Genomic DNA, 20194 nt, shown 5'->3' with positions numbered 1-20194 from the left:
GCTGCTCCGCGGTATGTGGGATCTTCCCAGACCGGGGCACGAACCCATGTCCCCTGCATCAGCAGGCGGACTCTCAACCGCTGCGCCACCAGGGAAGCCCTGCCAGTCTGTCTTTTGATTGGAGCATTTAGTCCATTGACATTTAAGGTAATTACTGTCACATAAGTATTTATTGCCATTTCAAACCTTGTTTCTCCTTTGTTCCCTTTTCTTTTTTTCTTTTTGTGGTTTGATGATTTCCTTTTATGCTTGTGTTCTCCTCTACTAGGTTTTTGTGAACGTGTCATATGTTTTTGATTTGTGGTTGCCCTGTTTCTCAAGTATTATATGTTAACCCTTTCCTGTATCTGCTTTCTGTAGACTGATAGTCATAAAGGCTCAAACACATTCTAAAAAAAAAAGAATCTGCATTTTTTTTTACTCCCCTTCCCCACATTTTATGATTTTGATGTCCCTTTTTGCATCTTCATGTTTATCCCTTTGCTATTCGTTGTGTTTATCATTGCTTTCACAAATAGGTTTTTTTTTTCTTTTCTTTTTGATCTGTATACTGGCTAATTTAAGTGATTTGCTTCCAACTGTGATTTCCTCTTTCCTGTTTCTTCTTCCTTCTTTTCTGTTTAGAGATGATGACCTTTCAATATTTCTTTTACGATAGGTTTAGTATTGCTGTATTTTTAGGTTTTGCTTGTCTGAGAAATTCTTTATTTCTCCTCCTATTCTAAATGATAATCTTTCTGGGTAGAGTATTCTAGGTTGCAGATTTTTCTCTTTCAAGACTTTGAATATATTTTGCCACTCCCTTCTGGCCTGCAGTGTGTTTTTGTAGAGAAATCAGCTGATAGCCTTATGGGGGTTCCTTTGTAAAGAAATGTTTGTTTTCCTCTTGCTGCCTTTAGAATCCTCTCTTTAACTTTTGCCACTTTTATTATAATATGTCTTGGTGTAGGTCTGTTTGGGTTCAACTTGTGTGGGACCCTCTGTGCTTCCTGTATCTGGATATGTTTCCTTCTTTAGGTTTGGGAAGTTTTTAGCCATAATTTCTTCAAATACATTTTCAATTCCCTTTTCTCTTTCTTCTCCTCGTTTGGGTTCAACTTGTGTGGGACCCTCTGTGCTTCCTGTATCTGGATATGTTTCCTTCTTTAGGTTTGGGAAGTTTTTAGCCATAATTTCTTCAAATACATTTTCAATTCCCTTTTCTCTTTCTTCTCCTCTGGAATTCCTATTATGTGTAGATTGACCCACTTTATATTATCTCATAGGTCTCATATTTCTTTCATTTTTTTGCATTTGGTTTCTTGTTTGCTGTTTTGATTGGGTAATTTCCATTAGTCTGTCTTCCAGGTCACTTATTCTTTCTTCTGCATTATTCAGTCTGCTCTTCATTGCCTTGAGCTTGGCTTTTGTCTCGGCAAATGAATTTTCTAACTTTTCTTGGGTCCTTCTTATAGTCTCTAGTTCATTTTTACGGTAATCTGAATTTCTGTCAATAACCTTTCTTAATTCCTTCAGTATTTTCATTATCTCCTTCTTGAACTCATTGTCTTTTTTTTTTTTTTTTTTTTTTAATTTGGCTGTGCCGGGTCTTCGTAGCGGCATGCGGGATCTTTTAGTTGTGGCATGGGGAATCTTTAGTTGCAGCATGCTAACTCTTAGTTGTGGCATGTGGGATCTAATTCCCTGACCAGGGATTGAACCCAGGCCCCCTACATTAGGAGCATGGAGTCTTAGCCAGTGGACCACCAGGGAAGTCCCTTGGTGTCTATTAGACTGAAGAGGTCTGTTTCATTGTTCCTTCAGGGGAATTTTCTTGGTCTTTTAACTGAGAGTGATTCCTCTGCTTCTTCATTTTGCTTATATTTTTCTTAGTCTGTGAATTTAGGAGAAACAGTTACCTACTGTAATCTTGGAGGGCTACTTATATGCAGGAGCGTCCCTGTGTAGCTTGTGTGGGTTTAATATTTTTTTTGGCATGAGGGCAGTGTTTGATGTGGACGCTTGCTGTCTCTTCCCTCAGCATATGCTGGCTCATATCCCTCTGGTAGGGGTGTGCACGTACGCAGGTGCACAGCTCACGCGAGCTCCCAGGAAGCCGGGAGCAGTGGTTGGCTTCCGGCCACAGGTCCCTCCGCAGTGGTGATGGCGGGTCATGTGCCCCTGGGTGGTTGGCACCAGGTCGCAAGGCCCTCGGCAGGGTGAGCCACGCAGGCTCCTGGGAAAGTGGGGGCATTGATCTGCACCTGCTCCCAAGACCCTTGGCGGTGGCAGCGGCAGCAGCCTGCACCCACCTCTGGAGTCCAAGATGGCAGCTTGCTCCTGCCCTTGGAGCTCACGTAGGCAGTGACCTGCCACCTGCGAGCGTTCGGAGAAGGAAGCTCCTATGGTGGGCCCGCCCCCCTCCTCGCACGCCCCCCAGCGGTGGCGCCTTGCCTCTCTGGCAGGCCCAGGGTTCTTCCTGGACTCCCTCAGTGGTGGCGCGCTGCACCCCAGCCCCCTCAGGCTGTCTTTATCCAGCCCATCCCAGTCCTCGCCCCAGGGCCTGACCTCAGTGGCCCGAGCCTCGGTACCCAGCCCCCACCTGCCCCAGTGGGTGGTGACAATTGTTTCAGGCTGGCGAGTGCCGGTCAGCACCAGCCCTCTGTGCAGGTCTCTCTCCACTTTGCCCTCTGCACCCCTGTTGCTGCGCCCTCCTCCAAGGCCTTGGGGCTCACCCTCTGTCCCCACCAGCGAGGGGACTTCCCAGTGCACGGAAACCTTCCTGCTTCACAGCTCCCTCCCAGAGGCGCAGGTCCCATCCTGATTCCTTTCTCTCTCTTTTTTTTCTTTTTTCCTTTGCTATACCCAGTTACATGGAGATTTCCTTGCCCTTTTGGAAGTCTGAGGTCTTCTGCCAGCATTCAGTAGATGTTCTGTAAGAGTCGTTCCACATGTAGAAGCTTTTTTTAAACATTTTAATTCATTTAAATTTTATTTTTATTTTTTTAAGTTTTTTGAAAATTTTTTATTGTGGTAAAAGACACATAATAAAATTTAACTATCTTGATTTAGAAGTGTGCAGTTCAGTGATATTACGTACATTCATATTGTTGTGCAATCACCAGCATTCATTTTCAGAGCTCATTTCATCTTCAGAACCAAAAACTTGTACCCATTAAACGTTACCTCCCATCACCCCTCTGCCCAGTCCCTGGCAACTACCATCCACTTTCTGTCCCTAAGGATGTGACTACTCTAGATACCTCACTGAAGTGGAATCTTACAGTATTGTCTTTTTGTAACTGGCTTATTTCACAGCTTAGTGTCCTCAGGGTTCATCCGTGTTGTAGCGTGTGTCACCGCTTCTTTTCCTTTTTAAGGCTGAATGATATTCCATGTATATATCTATATCATAGTTATATATCTGTATATCCGTTCACAAATCTATAATATCTATCCAATGGACTATCTGTATCTGTCACATTTTGCTTACCCACTCATCTGTTCCTCAGCACTTCAGTTGCTTCCACCTTTTGGCTATTATGAATAATGCTTCTATGAACATGTGTGTACAAATATTTCTTCAAGACCTTGACTTCGGTTTTATATATATATATATATTTATATTTATATTTATATTTATATTTATATTTATATTTATTTATTTATTTATTTATGGCTGCACTGGTCTTTGTTGCTGCGCACGGGCTTTCTCTAGTTGCGGCGAGCGGGGGCTACTGTTTGTTGCGGTGCACGGGCTTCTGATTGCAGTGGCTTCTCTTGTTGTGGAGCCTGGGCTCTAGGCGTGTGGGCTTTAGTAGTTGCGGCACACAGACCCAGTAGTTGTGGTGCACGGGCTTAGTTGCTCCGCGGCATGTGAGATCTTCCCGGACCAGGGCTTGAACCCGTGTCCCCTGCATTGGCAGGCGGATTCTTAACCACTGTGCCAACAGGGAAGTCCCACAGATGTATTTTTGATGTATCTGTGGGGAGAAGTTGAGCTCCACGTCCTGCTCTTCCACCATCTTGATCCAATCCCTCAAGGTCTTTTGTATCATTTTTTTTTAACCCATAAAAGTTTTCTTGTGCCCCTTTCATTCTCTCTGTGTCCCCAGGCAACCACTAATGTGCTTTCTGTCACTGTAGATTAATTTGCATTTTCTGGAATTTTATTTAAATAGATTCATATGTTATCTATGTTTTTGTCCAGCTTCTTTGGCCTAACTTTGAGTTTCAACCATGTGTGTGCATCAGTAGTTCTTCTTTTTAATGCTGTATGCATATACCAAAATTTGTTTATCCATTAACCTATTCATTGACATTTGGTCGGTATCCAAACTTTAGCTATCACAAAAAGGGATGTCGTGAACATTTTTCTGTGAGTCTGGTATAGACATGTGCTTGCATTTCTCTTGGGGAAATACCTAGGAATGGAGCATCTGAATCATATGGTAGGTTCACGCTGAAATCTAAGAAAGTGCCAAACTGTTTTCCAAAGTGGTCGCCACTTCACATCCCCCCTAGTGCATTGGAGTTCCAGTTGCTCCACATTTTTGTCAGCACTTGGTATGGTCATTCTTTTCAATTCTAGTCATTCTAGTGGGTGTGCTGTGGTATCTCATTGTGGTTGTAATTTTCATTGCCTTAATGACTAACAAGATGTTGGTCATCTTTTCATGTGCTTATTTGCCATCTGTATGTCTTTTTTTGGTGAAGTTTCTTTCAAATATTTTATGCATTTTTTAGAAACTGGGATTTAAGACTTTTAATTGGTATGTGTTTTACAAAAATTTTCTCCTGGTCTGCGGCTTGACTTTTCATTTTCTTAACAGTGTCTCAAAGAGCAAAAGTTTTTAATGTTGATTAGGTACAAGTTTTTTCTTTTGTAGTTCATGCTTTTTGTATTGTACATAAAATATCTACCAAACCCAAGGTCATGATGATTTTCATCTATATTTTCTTTTAGAAGGTTTATATTTTTATCTGTTAACATTTAGATTTATGATCCATTCCCAGGTAATTTTGTTCATGATGTGAGGTAACGTTTGAGGATTTGTTTTTTGCATGTGGCTATCCAGTCGTTCTAGCAACATTTATTGAAAGGATGCTCCTTTCCCTATTTAACTGACTTTGATAATTTTGTCGAAAACCAATTGACCATAAGATTCCTGGAAGATGGCAGAGTATGTAGCAGCAGGAATCTGTCTCCCCACCAGACAACAGTTGCACTGGCAGAATCTGTCTGTTGTGACTGTTGAGGAGCTCTGGAGTCTGCATTGGTGTGTGTGTTGCCGGGGCTGGGGGTGGGGGGGTGGTGGGAGGTGTTGTGCCTGGACAAAAATGTGGTTACTTTCAATCAGTTTCAGCTATGAGCACAGAAGCAGCTACCCACCCCCAGACCCAAAGCAGGCTGCTATGCACTTGTTCCTGGAGCAGCCTGTACACAGCTTGTGGGAGCCAGAGTGGGCAAAACAGACCCTGTGCATCAAGTATTAGGGATCTGTACTGGTTGCTGATTGCTGCTTCTGATCAGAGGTGCAGACAGAGAGGCAGAGGCCATGGTGTTGCAGCTTCTTACAATGTTGCAAGCCCCTCCCCCTCTGGCAGAAGTCACTTCTAGGGGATTTAAAGAGCTAGTGCCTTTTTTCCTCTTCATTTTCTTTTTGCCTTTTTTTTTTTGACCATGTGGCATGTTGGATCTTACTTCCCCAACCAAGGATCAAACCTGTGCCCCCTGCAGTGGGTGGGTGGAATCTTAACTACTGGACTGCCAGGGAAGTCCCTCTTCTTGTTTTTTCAGGAGCCAGATGGAATACTAGGACCTTCTAAAGCGAACGCATATATGGGCGGCAAATGACCTGGGAAAGGGACAGGCTCAGGAAAGACCTGAAAAGACCTTAAGTTTACACCTCAGGCTGATCCTCAGTATAGACGAAGCCTACAACAATTAAAAAGCAAAACAAAACCCAAAAGCACAAGCAACAAAAATAAAAATCAACATGTGGAATATCAAACCTAAGATCTTCTGCACAGCAAAGGAAATAATCAACAAAATGAAAAGGCATCCTGGGGCTTCTCTGGTGGCGCAGTGGTTGGGAGTCCGCCTGCCGATGCAGGGGACACGGGTTCGTGCCCCGGTCCGGGAGGATCCCGCATGCCGCGGAGCGGCTGGGCCCGTGGGCCATGGCCACTGAGCCGGTGCGTCTGCTCCGCAACGGGAGAGGCCACAGCGGTGAGAGGCCCGCGTACCGCAAAAAACAAAAACAAACAAACAAAAAACAAACAAAAAAAGGCATCCTAAGGAACGGGAGAAAATATTTGCAAAGCGTATATTGGATAGGGGACTAATATCCAAAATATATGAAGAACTCATGCAACTCAAGAGCAAAAAAAAAAAAAAAAAAAAAAAAAAGGTTAAAAGATGGGCAGAGGAACTAAATAGACATTTTTCTAGGGAAGACACACAAATGTCCAACAGACATATGAAAAAAGTGCTCACCATCACTAAACAGGGAAATCAAAACCACAGTGAGGTAACACGTCACACCTGTTAGAATGACTGTCATCAAAAAGACCACAGATAACAAATGTTGATAAAGATGTGGCAAAATGGAACCCTTGTGCACTGTTGGTGGGATTGTAAGTTTGTCAGCCACTATGGAAAACAGTATGGAGGCTCCTTTAAAAATTAAAATCGAACTACCATATCCAGTAATTCACTTCTTGGTATATACCCAAAAGAAATGAAAACACTGGGACTTCCCTGATGGCGCAGTGGTTAGGAATCCACCTGCCAGTGCAGGGGACACGGGTTCAATCCCTGGTCCAGGAAGATCCCACATGCCGCAGAGCAACTAAGCCCGTGCACCACAACTACTGAGCCTGTGTGCCACAACTACCGAAGCCCAAGCGCCTAGAGCCCGTCCTCCGCAACGAGAGAAGCCACCACAGTGAGAAGCCCGCGCACCACAGTGAAGAGTAGCCTCCACTCGCCGCAACTAGAGAAAGTCTGCGCTCAGCAACAAAGACCCAATGCAGCCAAAAATTAATTAATTAATTAATTTTTTAAAATGAAAACACTAACCCAAAGAGATAATGTGCACTCCCATGTTTATTGCAACATTATTCACAATAGCCAAGGTATAGAAACAACCTAAGTGTTCTCCAGTTGTTGAATGGATAAAGAAGGGGTAAGGTACGAAGATATATGTAAGTAAAATAGAATATTATTCATCCATGAGAAGGAAGTCCTGCCATTTGCAGCAACATGGATGGACCTTGAGGATACTATGCTTAGTGTAATAAGTCAGAGAAAGACAAGTATGGTGATAATCACTTATATGTGGAATCTAAAAAAGCTGAACTCCTAAAACAGTTGAATGAATATGTGATTACTAGGGGCTGGGGAATGGGGGAATTGGAGAGGTGTTGTTTAAGGGTGTACACTTGGAACTAGTAGATAAGTGAGTCCTGGAGATCTAATGTACATTATTGTGAACACTGTACTATAAATATCAAATGTGCTAACAGAATAGATCTTAATTATTACCACCTCAGAAAGAAATGATAATTGTGTGATGTAGTAGAGGTATTAGCTAAGGCTATGGTAGCAATCCTATTGCAATATATAAATGTATCAAATCAACATGTTGTACACCTTGAACTTAGACGATGTTATATGTCAGATATGTTTCGATTAAGGAAAAAAGAGCAAACCCTGGGGATTTCACTGGTGGTCCAGTGGTTAAGACTCTGTGCTTCCACTGCAGGGGGAGCAGGTTTGATCCCTGGTCAGAGAACTGAAATCCCACATACCACACAGCACGGCCAAAAAAGAAAAAGGAGCAAACCCTGGGAAGAGGGAAAATCTGATTTCCAAAGTTACCACATTATTAATTCACATGTCCAGTTTTCATCAAAAGCAGAGCAGAGGGCTTCCCTGGTGGTGCAGTGGTTGAGAGTCCGCCTGCCGATGCAGGGGACACGGGTTCGTGCCCCGGTCTGGGAGGATCCCACATGCCGCAGAGCGGCTGGGCCCGTGAGCCATGGCCGCTGAGCCTGCGCGTCTGGAGCCTGTGCTCCGCAACGGGAGAGGTCTGCAGAAAAAAAAAAAAAGCAGAGCAGAAAAGTATGACCCATTCAGAGAAAAAAAAAAAAGAACCAACAAAAAACTTCCTGTATAAGACCTGACGGAGGATCTACTAGACAGAGACTTAAAAATAGCCATCTTAAAGATGCTTAACTAACAAGACATGCAGGAAGTGAAGAATGTGTGAACAAAATGGAAATATCAATAAAGAGGTAGTAAACCTAAAAAGAAACAAAAATGACATTTGGGACCTGAAAAGTACAGTGACTGAAAGGAAGAGTTCACTAGAGAGATTCAAAGACAGATTTGAGAAGGCAGAAGAATCAGTGAACTTGCTGATAGGATAATGGAAAATAATCAAGTCTGAAGAACAGGAAAAAAAAAAAAGATTGAAGAAAAGTGAACTTGAGGGACCTGTGGAACACTGTTAAATACATACATATTGTGGGAGTCCCAGAAAGAGAAGAGAGACTATTTGAAGAAACATTGGTTGAAAACTTCTCAACTTTCATGAAAGACATGTGAATATAAACATCCAAGAAGCTAATCAAACTCCAAATAGGGTGAATCATAGAGACCTACACCAAGACACATTATATAATCACACTGTCAGAAGACAAAGACCAAAAGAGTCTTGAGAGCTGTAAGAGAGAAGCGACAGACAAGGGATCCTCAATAAGATTATCAGTAGATTTCTCATCAGAAACTTTGGAGGTCAGAAAGCAGTGGGCCAATATATTCAAAGTGCTAAAAGGAAAAAATTCTCAACCAAGAATGCTGTATCTGGCAAACTGTCCTTTAAAAGTAAGGGAGAAATGAAGACGTTCCCAGATAAAAGCTGAGGGAGTTTGTTACCACTGGCTCTGCCCTACAAGAAATGCTCAGGACACTAGACAGTAACTCAAGTCCATGTAAAGAAATAAAGATCTCATTGAAGGTAAATACATGGGCAGGTATAAAACCTAGTATTATTGTAACAATGGTTTATAACTGTAGTTTTTGTTTTCTATTTGATTTAAGAGTCTAATATGTTTTTTAGAAAAACATCAGTCTAAAAGTATCACTCTAACTTTGTAACTCTACATTTTGTTCTCTGTAATAATTTAAGAGACTAAAAATTGTTTGAAACAATTATGTTTTTGGACATGGTGCATAAAGATGTAATTTTGCGACAACAATAAAAGAAGAGGGTGGATATGGAGCCTTTAAAGGAACAGAATTTTAGTGTGTTATTGAAGTTAAGGTGGTGTAAATTCACATGAGAGTGTTATAACTTTGAGATGTTCAATGTGATCCCCATGGTAACTACAAAGAAAATACCTAAAGAATATACATGAAAGCAAATGAGAGAGGAATTGAAATGTTTCACTGCAAAAAATCAAGTAAAAAGACAGTAATGCAAAAAAAATGATGGACAGAAAAGCTATATAAATAACAAAATGACAGAAGTCTTATCACTAATTACTTTAAAAGTAAATAGATTAAACTCTTCCATCAAAAGTCAGAAGTTGCCAGGCTTAAAAAATAATCCAGCTATATCTTGTCTACAAGAGATTCAGTTTAGATCCAAAGACACAACCAGGTTAACAGATAAATGGGTAGACAAAATGTATATGCATACAAGGGAATATTATGTAACCTTTAAAAGGAGGGAAATTTGGACCACTGCTACAACATGAACCTTGAGGACATTACACTAAGTGAAATTAGCTGGTTAGAAAAGGACAAATACTGATTGATTTCACTTGTATGAAGTATTGATACTGAGAGCAGTCAAATCCATAGAGACAGAAAGTAATAGGATGGTGGTTGCCAGGGGGTGGTGGGGAGGAGGAATGGGGAGTTATTGTGTAATGAGGGCAGAGTTAACTGTTTTGAACAGTGAAACGAGTTCTGGAGATGGGTGGTGGTGATGGTTTCACAATAATGTGAATGTACATGATACTACTGAATTGCACACTTAAAACTGGCTAAAATAGTAAATTTTATGTGTATTTTGCCACAATATAAAAAAATGGAAAAAATCATTTATGTGAGGGTCTGTTTCTGAATCCCTCTGTTCTATTTGTCTATTTTGATGCAAATATTATGTTGCCTTCTTTACTGAGCTTTGTAATAGGCTTGAAACCAAGTAGTGTTCGTCCTCCAGCCTTGTTCTTTTCTGAAGTTGTTTGGCTCCTCTAGGTCCTTTGCATTTGCTTATAAATTTTGGAATCAGCTTTTCAGCTTCAACAAAAAGGCCTTTGTGTGTTATGATTGGGGTTACAAGAAATCTGTAAATCAGTTTGAGGGAGAATTGAGATTATAACAATACTGAATTTTCAAATGCACGATCATGGGATATCTCTCCATTTATTTGATTCTTATATAATTCTCTCAGCAGCATTTTGTGTGTCATGGTCAGTGTATAGATCTTGGTCATTTTTTTTTCTTTTTTTCTTTTTTTTTTTGGCTGCATTGGGTCTTCGTTGCTGTGTGCAGGCTTTCTCTAGTTGCGGCGAGCAGGGGCTACTCTTCATTGCAGTGCATAGGCTTCTCGTTGTGGTGGTTTCACTTGTTGCAGAGCACAGGCTTCAGTAGTTGCCGCATGCTGGCTCAGTAGTTGAGGCATGCAGGCCCTAGAGCACATGGGCTTTAGTAGTCGCAGCGCGTGGGCTTCAGTAGTTGTGGCACGTGGGCTCTAGAGCGCAGGCTCAGTAGTTGTGGCACACAGGGTTAGTTGCTCTGCGGCATGTGGGATCTTCCCGGACCGGGGATCAAACCCATGTCCCCTGCATTGGCAGGCGGATTCTTAACCACTGCGCCACCAGAGAAGTCCCAACCTTGGACAAATTTTGACAAAAGTTTCTGATGGTTTCTCAACTGATCCTTAATGTTTTTTGGATGGTTTGTAAAATGTATCCGTAAGTATTTAAAATTCTTTGACATTATCGTAAATGGTATTTTTTAAAATTCCAATTTCTGATTGTTCATTGTTTGTATATAGAAATACAGTTGATTTTTTACACATTATTTTTATAGTGGTATGGAAGTTCACTTTTTTCTGTATATACTTGTTTCTATTTCTGAAATTTTTCTTCATACTCTACATTTTATTTCATTAATAAAAGAAATTCACAGTCATTTAAAGGAGATTTAGGAACTATAAACAAGATGAAAGAAAAATGTCACCCATTGTGTCACAGTTTTTGTTGAAAATCAATTTTAGTTGAACTTCAGCAGATGTGGGTGTTCTCGTGGGGATTTCTTAGTTCAACCTCAGGGTTATTCCCATTAAATTTAATATGTATGCAGTATAACATTTCATGATGACACTATTTGCTTTAAAAAAACTTTAGTTTGAGATAATTGTAGATTCACATGCAGTTGTAAGAAATAATTCAGAGATCAGTTATACCCTTCACCCAGTCAGTTTCCCCCAATGCATAGCTTTATGGAATGCGTCTTGCCTAACCTCAGAACGTTATCACAACCAGGAAATTGACATCAACCTTATTCAGATTTTGCTGGTTGTATGTTTACTGATTATGTATGTATGTACTTATATAATTTTGTCGTATATATATAGATTCATGTGATAAGCACCACAATCATGGTACAGAACAGTTACATCACAAGAATCCCTACTGCGTTCCTTTTATAGACATAGCCACTTCTTGCCCTCTTCTCCCCAGCTTCTGGAAACCACTAGTCTGTTCTCCATTTTTATAATTTTGTTATTTCAAATATGTTATATTAATGGAACCCTACAGTATATAAACTTTGGGATTGGCTTTTTTTACTCAGCATAATTCTCCTGTAAGTTGCCGTGTATTAGTGGTTTGTTCTTTTTTATTGTTCGGTAGTTTTCCCTGTTACGGGTTAACACAATTTGTTGAAATTCTGACGCTGAAGTACATCTTGGTTGTTTCCAATTTTGAGGCTCTTACGAATAAAACTTCTGTGTACATTTGTGTACAAGCTTTGTGTGAACAGGTTTTCTTTTCTCTGGGATAAATGCCCAGGAAGTGCAAAGTTGTTGGGTCCTGAGGTAGTTCTGTGTTTAATTATTTTCAAAGTGTTGGCTGTACCATTTTACGTTCCCAGCAGCAGTGTATGTGATCCAGTTTCTGGGCCTTTTTTGCCAGGATTCGGTGTTGTCGCTGGTTTTGTTTTAAAAAAAACTTTAAAAAATTTTGGCCATTCTGATAGATGTGGAGTGTTAGCTCATTGTGGTTTTAATTTGCATTTCCCTGATGCCCAATGATGTTGAACATTTTTTCATGTGTTTAGTTCTTCCCTTAATGTAGCCTCTTCAGTGAGTACAGTTGGTTTTAGTATATTGACCTTGTATGGTGCAGCCTTCTTAAGCCCATCTTTTAGCTCTTGGCAACTTTTTTGATCGATCCCAGAGGGTTTAGTACATAGACAGTCACGTGGTTGGTGATGAGGGCAGTTACATGTCTTCCTTTCCAGCCTGGTTTCCCTTTCTTTTCTTTGTTTAATTCAATGGCTAACATCTCTAGTATGTTGAATAGGAGTGGTCAGAGCCAACTTCCTTGCCTTGTGCCTGATTTTAGGGAGAAAACATTGTCTTTTACCATTAAGTATGAGTTAGCTGTACATTTTTTTGGACTGCCCTGTACCAGGTTAAGGAAGTTTCCCCTTATTTCTAGTTTGTTGCATGTTTTCATCAGAAATTGTATCAAACTGTGTCCAGTGTTTTTTTCTGCATCTGTGAAGATGATTATGCTTTTTCATTGTTTATTCTGTTGACGTAGTAAATTACGTTGACTGGGTTTTGAACACTGAATGACATTTACCTTCCCAGGATCGTTCCCCTTGGTTGTGATATATTATCCTTTTTTGTATTGTTGGATTCACTCTGGAGGATGTTAAGGGGACGTGACAGCTAAATACACTTGGGATCCTGGATTGGGTCCCAGGAAAGAAATAGGGCGTTAAGGGACAAACTGATGAAATTCAAATTAATTCTGTAACTTAGTAATATTGTATGAATATCCATTTATTAATTTTGATAGTTTCCCCATGGTTCTATTAGCTTCTGTTAGGAGAAGCTGGATGAAGAGTATACGGGAACCCTATACTATTTTTGTGACTTTTCTTTAAATCTAAAATTATGTGAAAATAAAAGTTTAAAAAAAAATGAAAAAGTGATTTCTTATGGACAGCGTAGTTGAATATTGTTTTTTTAATCCAGTTTGACAGTGCTTTTTCCTTTTTTCCTTTTTAATTTTTTAAATAATTTTAATTATTTTTTTATTTTTGGCTGCGTTGGGTCTTCGTTGCTGGGTGTGGGCTTTCTCTAGTTGCGGTGAGCAGGGGCCACTCTTTGTTGCGGTGCACGGGCTTCTTATTGCGGTGGCTTCTCTTGTCGCGAAGCATGGGCTCTAGACGCGTGCGCTTCAGTAGTTGTGGCACGTGGCCTCAGTAGTTGTGGCTCATGGGCTGTAGAGCACAGGCTCAGTAGTTGTAGCACATGGGCTTCGTTGCTCCACAGAATGTAGGATATTCCCGGACCAGGGCTCGAACCCGTGTCCCCTGCATTGGCAGGCGGATTCTTAACCACTGTGCCATCAGGGAAGCCCTCCTTTTTTAAATTTATTTTTTTTTTGAGGTAACGTTGATTTGTAACATTGTAAGTTTCCTGTGTACAACACTATATTCCTATTTCTCTGTATATTATGCCATACCACCAAAACTTCAGTTTCCATCTATCACCATACACTTGATCTCCTTTACCCATTTCACCCTCCCCCATTCTGTGCCTTTTAATTGGTTTTTGATATATGATTATTTTAATGTGATTATTGATATATATATATAGTTGGGTTTAATGTTATCATCTAGCTGTTTATTTGTCCCATATTTTCTTTGATCTTTTTCCCTCTTTTCTTGCTTTTTTTTGGATTAATGGAGTATTTTTTATGATTCCATTTTATCTTTTTTGTTGGTTTATTAGTTATGCCTGTTGTGTTTTATAAGTGGTTGCTTTAGAATTTATAGTATGTAAACATATACTATGTCTTATCAAAATCTGCTTTCAGCTAATATTATAACACTTCATGTATGGTGTAAGAACCTTACATTTCTGCTTTCCCAGCCCATGTTCTGTTTCATACATTTTATTTCTACATTCTTTATAAACTCTACAATACTTTCTTTCTTTCTTTCTTTCTTTCTTTCTTTCTTTCTTTCTGTCATAAAATGTACATGGAATAAAATTTACCATTTTATGTAGTGACCTCCTCTTGGTACCATCATTCTTCTGTGGGAGGGACTTCTTTTCACTTTTCTTGTGGTGCGGTTTTGCAGGGGTGAGTATCTACAGCTTTTATGTATCTGGAAAGTCTGTTTCATCAGAAGAGACTTCCGTGTTGACAACATTTTTCTTTTGATTTAGCACTGTTTCTGATGAGACGTCTGCTACCATATTATCTTTGTTTTTTTTCATGTGTGTTTCTTTGTATCTGGCTGCTTTTAAGTGGTTTTAGAGAAATTGATATTAGTGTAGTTTTCTTCACATTTTTCTCAGGGTTCTTTGAACTTCCTGGATCTGTGTGTTTATAGTGTTTATCAACTTTGGTAAATTTTGGTCATTATTTCTTTAAACGTTGTTTTATCACCAACCATACCACTTTCCCACACTCCTTCCTCCCTGCTCTCCTTTGGAGATTTTACATATGTATAAAGCATGCGTATCTATAAAAATGATATTGATATATAAAGGTAGATATATATATATTTGCTTGAGGTTGTCCCACAACTCACTGATGCTCTGTTGTTGTTTTTTTGTCTTTTTTATTTTGTATAGCTTTTATTATTATGTCTCATGTTCACTAATCTTCTTTTCCCCCCTGTATTTGGTCTACTGTTAATCCAATCCAGTGTTTTTCATCTTAAGCGTTGTTTCATCTCTGGAAATTTGATTGGTGTCTTTTTATTTTTCCATGTCTCTCCTTAATATGCTCATATTTTCTTCTACATTTCTGAGCATTTGGAATTTGGTTATAATAACTTTTTTTAAATAAATTTATTTATTTTATTTATTTATTTTTGGCTGTGTTGGGTCTTCATTGCTGTGTGTGGGCTTTCTCTAGTTGCAGCGAGCGGGGGCCACTCTTCGTTGTGGTGCGCGGGCTTCTCGTTGCAGTGGCTTCTCTTGCTGTGGAGTACAGGCTCTAGGCACGCAGGCTTCAGTAGTTGTGGCATGCAGGCTCAGTAGTTGTGGTGCACGGGCTTAGTTGCTCCGCGGCATGTGGGATCTTCCCGGAGCAGGGATCGAACCCGCGTCCCCTGCATTGGCAGGTGGATTCTCAACCACTGCGCCACCAGGGAAGCCCCTATAATAACTCATGTAATACCCTTGTCCACTGTCGTCTTTGTTATTTGTAGGTCATGTTCAGTTGATTGATTTTTCTTCTCATTATCACTCATATTTTCCTGCTTCTTCATGTGCCTGGTAGTTTCCTGTTGGATGTCAGTCATTGTGGATTTTACATTATTGGTGCTGGGTGTGTGTGTGTGTGTGTGTGTAGTATGGTCTTACGCTTTGTTCCAGGGCACAATTAAGTTACTTGGAATAGTTTGATCCATTCGAGACTTGCCTTTAAGTGTTGTTAGAAGGAGCAGAGGAGCCTGTAGGGCACTGTTTTTCAACTTTTTTTACTGCTCTCTCTTCCCCCAGGCCTTTTTAGACATCTTTTTACCTTAATCACATCCCTCTGTGAAATTTTAATGCCACAACTATATTATTATCTGTTTATGTATTATACGTGTTGCTGTGCTTTATACATAAAAAAATATTTTTTTGCTCCCCTTCCTCCAGAACCGTATTCACCCCCTTGGGGGTGATGTTGCCCTGTTGAGAATGCATGGTCTCGGGCTGATTCTTTGCTACTAGTAACACATGACTCTTCCTCCTTGTATCTAATACCCTGTATTCTAAGGCAGCAAGATAAATCCAGTCCCTGTATCTCCATCTTGAGGGAAGGAAGTCTTCCCAGATCCTGGCAGTTTCTTCACAGTTGAACATACCCTACCATACAGCCCAGCCACTGCGCTCCAAAGTGAAATGAAAACATGTAGTTGCACCAAAACTTGAATATGAATGTTCACAGGATCTTTATTTCTAAAAGCCAAAAACTGGGAACCGACCAAATGTCCTTCAAGGGGTGAATAGATAAACAATTTTATACCCATACAGTAGGTACTGAACAATAAAAAGGAATGAAGTATTTATACCTGCAACAATATGGATGAATTTCAAAATCATTAGGCCAGATGAGGCCAGATCAAAAAAAATGCCTTGTGATTCCATTTATATAAAAACTCAAAAATGCAAACCAATCCATAGCCGAAAAGATTAGTGGTTGCCTGGAGATGGAGGTGGAGGGAAGGATTGATCACAGAGGGACATGAGGAAATTTCGGTGGAAAAGGAAATGCTTTTGTTAATTGTGGGAATGGTTCCATGGGTGAACAGATGTCAGAACTCAAAAAATTATTCTAAATATGTGCAGTTTATTGTGTGCCAATTATATATGTCAGTTGAATTGTAAAAGTGAAAAATGAGGGGTTTGGGGTTCTCCATTTGGGGAACCTGTATTTCTCATGAGTGACCCATATGTCTAAAAATTTATAAGCGTGATTATGGTTGTTTTTATGATTTATAATAGTGATGAAGTTTAATTTGCTGTCAGTTGATGAAAACACTTTTACTTGATTCATATAAAAGTGTGCAGTTGCAGGGCTTTCCCGGTGGCGCAGTGGTTAAGAATCCGCCTGCCGATGCAGGGGACACGGGTTCGAGCCCCGGTCTGGGAAGATCCCACATGCCGCGGAGCAACTAAGCCCGTGAGCCACAACTACTGAGCCCGCGCCATCTGGAGGCTGCGCTCCGCAACGGGAGAGGCCGCGACAGTGAGAGGCCCGCGCACCGCGATGAAGAGCGGCCCCCGCTTGCCGCAACTGGAGGAAGCCCTCGCCCAGAAACGGAGACCCGACACAGCCAAAAACAAATAAATAAATTTTTAAAAAGTGTGCAGTTGCAGACCTAACGCAGTGATGGTTGAGTTTTGCTGTGATGATTGTGTGTGTTGGTGGTAAACAGACTGACCTGTTCTCAAGAACCTGTGGGCTCCGGGGAAGGGGTGTGGTTCTGAACACTGGCGGAGCTGGGTCCAGAAGCTGCGTAGAGTCTGGCTATGTAGCCAGACGTTTTAGGGCAGTGCTGGCAGTTGCGTGTTTATCGTCTAATTTTCTAGAAGGTACAGGTGATAAAAGTTCAAGTTTAGTAATAAATGCCTGCAGAAAACTTTAGGTCTCATAAATGTATGGTTTCTGCAGTTTTATGCAGTGAATACACCCAGATCAAGAGACAGAACATTACCCGGTAGTGGTAATTTTCTGAAATGCAGTTCTTGCTGGGCGAATGAGGTAAAATTGAACACATGCCGAATGACCATGGCTAGACAATTTCCAGTTCGGAAGTTTCTGACGCTGGCATTGTATAACATACAACAGTCGTTCTGTTTTCTTCTCTTTGGGTAAACATAGGTTATATCTTGTTTAATCAAAATATTTCCTTTTGGCAGTGGACTCTCAAAAAATCGACCGGGAGGGAAAAATCCCAAATGAAACTTTAGAGAAACTGAAGAGCCTGGGGCTTTTTGGGATGCAAGTCCCGGAGGAGTACGGTGAGTAAAGGAATCCGCCACCCAGCCAGTTCGGCTTTTAAGAAAGCCCTCCGTTCCCGGAGGAATACGGTGAGTAAAGGAATCCGCCACCCAGCCAGTTCGGCTTTTAAGAAAGCCCTCCGTGTTTGTCCAAAAGAGGGTTCTGTTCCAGAAAGGCGGCCTTTGGAAATGCGTGAAGTCCAAGGTCAGGCTGTAAAACCTCCCTCTGTGGGTTACATCCAGGGTGGCTGGCTGGTGAGCGTGTGGCCTAAGAGGCTTTTCAGCCGGAAGGGCCGTCCAGTTCTGTGCCTTCCTCCTCGGAGGTGGGGAGGGACCCTGCAGGATGTCTGTGCTCTCTGGGTCCCTTGGGTGGGGGAGCGGGGGTGGGTATCGCCTCCGGCCAGCTCGGGCCGGTGCAGCGTGGTCTCCACTGTGAAGCCCCGTGGTCTCTCTGGCAGAGGAGCCGCCGCAGCCCCTCAAGTGCTTTCGTGTGTGGGGAAGGTCACGCGGCGCGCGCCCAGGGGCCAGGGCCCAGCGGCCAAAGGGGCGGGCGCACGGCTGTGGGGCGCGGGCCGCCTCGGGAGCCTTCGAGCAGGCCCGTTGTCCTCTGGGCCGTGCCCGCTGCTGTTGGAGGGTTACGGTGAAAGGCCCTGCCTTCCCCCCGGGATCCCCGCCCGGTGGCTGTGCCCTGTTAGACTGAGCCCGTCACGCGGCTTGTGTGTCTCCTGCCTGATCTAGGGGTGGCCCTCCCAGTTCTGCGGGAGTAAGGGGACAGGCACCGAGCGTGTGAGGGAGGAGCAGGGACAAACAATGCCCCGCGAGCGCCGGCCCGGACGCACGTCCCTGTCTTTTCACTCCCGAGATCTTTTGACGAAGATGCGTGGCCTTCACCCCGCACCCCTGCTCTCTGAGCCCCCCCGCCGAGCCCAGGCTGAGGTGGCTTCCGGCTTCCTCAGGACAGGGTCGGCGGTTTGGACCCGAGAGCTGTAGGCGGCGTGTGACATCCGGGTACGTTCTCCCGGGCGGGCCGTGGGTTCGGCCTGCGCGGCGAGGCCCGGACGCGGGAGCTCTCCTTGACGTCCTGCCTCCGCTGGGTGTATCTCCGGGGCTGAAGCCAGACCTGCGCCCCCCGCACAGCCCACCCCACAGCCAAGGGTGGGGGCCCTCGCTGCCTGTGCAGGAAGTCCCGCTGGGACCTAGCCCGCAGCTGCTCGGGTCTGAGAGAAAACGTGAACGTTGAGAACCAACGAGTTTGATGCCTGACTTCCTTGACTTAGAGGCGGATTTTAATCAGGTTAAATCTTCGTTTATATGTGTGTCTGTCGCAGTGTATGCAGCTGTTAAAGGACGTCTCCTACTTGTCATCCCATGAAATCCCTCTCACCGCCTTTCCAAACGTATGGAAGACTAGAGTCTGTGCAGAAAACATGCGGCCGTTGCTGCTGCTTCCCCCTGGTGGCGGGGTGCGGCACAGGCCCCTTGCGGGGGCTGCACCCGCCGCCTCTGCGGACAGGGGCTGAGCTCTCCCCCGACCTCGAGACCTGTCGGTGTCACTTGTCGGTGACTCACAGGCCCCGGGGAACCGTCTGCCGTAAGGTGGCGGCCGCGTCGAGCGTTAGAGCAGAGACCGGGTGGGCTGTGGCCACAGAGCGGCGGTTGGTGGCATGAGCTGAGAAAAGTAAGTGTGTGGAGAAAACCGACAGCGGAGGAGAGCTGGCAGACGCAGCCAGGTTGGTGGTGATGCCGTTTCCCCTTCAGAATCATCAAGAAACTACTTCTTGACTGATGGGAAGCAGCAGTTAAGTTCTCCTCCAGATAATTTTTGTGTGAAATTGGAATATGTCTTTTTGCATCTCTCTCTGTTTTATGCCAGCACGCGTGTGGGGGGCGTGTGTGTGTGCGATTGCACAGATCCATCCCTTATTCCTGTTTTATGTCCTCTTCTTGGGCGTGAAAATGCTCTTTTCTTTCATGAGGTGACAGTGGTCACATTTGGGGCTGTTTCATCGTCTTTCATTTTTTTAAATCCTGGGGAAATTAAGGCGACAGCAACCTCATGTTCATGCCCAAAACATTTTCGGGAATTGTCCCCAGTCCTGGGGTGTTCTGAAGGCTGGTTGGAAACCGCCGCCATCTTGGAGAAGAGGCCTTTCCACCGGCAGCCTGGTCTCCGCCCCCAGTTCCCTGGGTCCCCCCGGGTGTTTCCCTCAGCCCCTCCCCCGTCACGCAGTCTCCACCCGCCTGTCATCTGTCCCCATTGATTGTCCTCCCCCCATGATTTTTTTGATACTTCCGTGGGGAAAAAAATCAGTTTTTTTTTTTTAACAAGCAACACTGACTTCAGTATGTGAAACAAGTAGGAGCACAAGCGTTTTGGTTGAAAGCGGCATGGTGATGGGTGTCGCAGGGCCCTGGCCTTCCCTGGGTCCCCGCTGAGCACTGGGGACGCC

General features: G+C 42.9%; 1 protein-coding gene across 1 annotated transcript in view; it reads left to right on the top strand.

Moving 5' to 3' along the window:
* ACAD9 (acyl-CoA dehydrogenase family member 9) overlaps window positions 1-20194 on the top strand; it is a 53874-nt gene that overhangs the window by 13572 nt on the left and 20108 nt on the right. The window contains exon 3 of the mRNA XM_007109810.4: window positions 17664-17765. Coding sequence (XP_007109872.2) covers window positions 17664-17765 — 102 coding nt within the window. The remainder of the gene's footprint in view (window positions 1-17663; window positions 17766-20194) is intronic.

This window comes from Physeter macrocephalus, chromosome 18 (genome assembly GCF_002837175.3).
Source record: "Physeter macrocephalus isolate SW-GA chromosome 18, ASM283717v5, whole genome shotgun sequence".
NCBI lineage: Eukaryota > Metazoa > Chordata > Mammalia > Artiodactyla > Physeteridae > Physeter > Physeter macrocephalus.
This window is presented reverse-complemented; position numbering and strand designations above follow the sequence as displayed.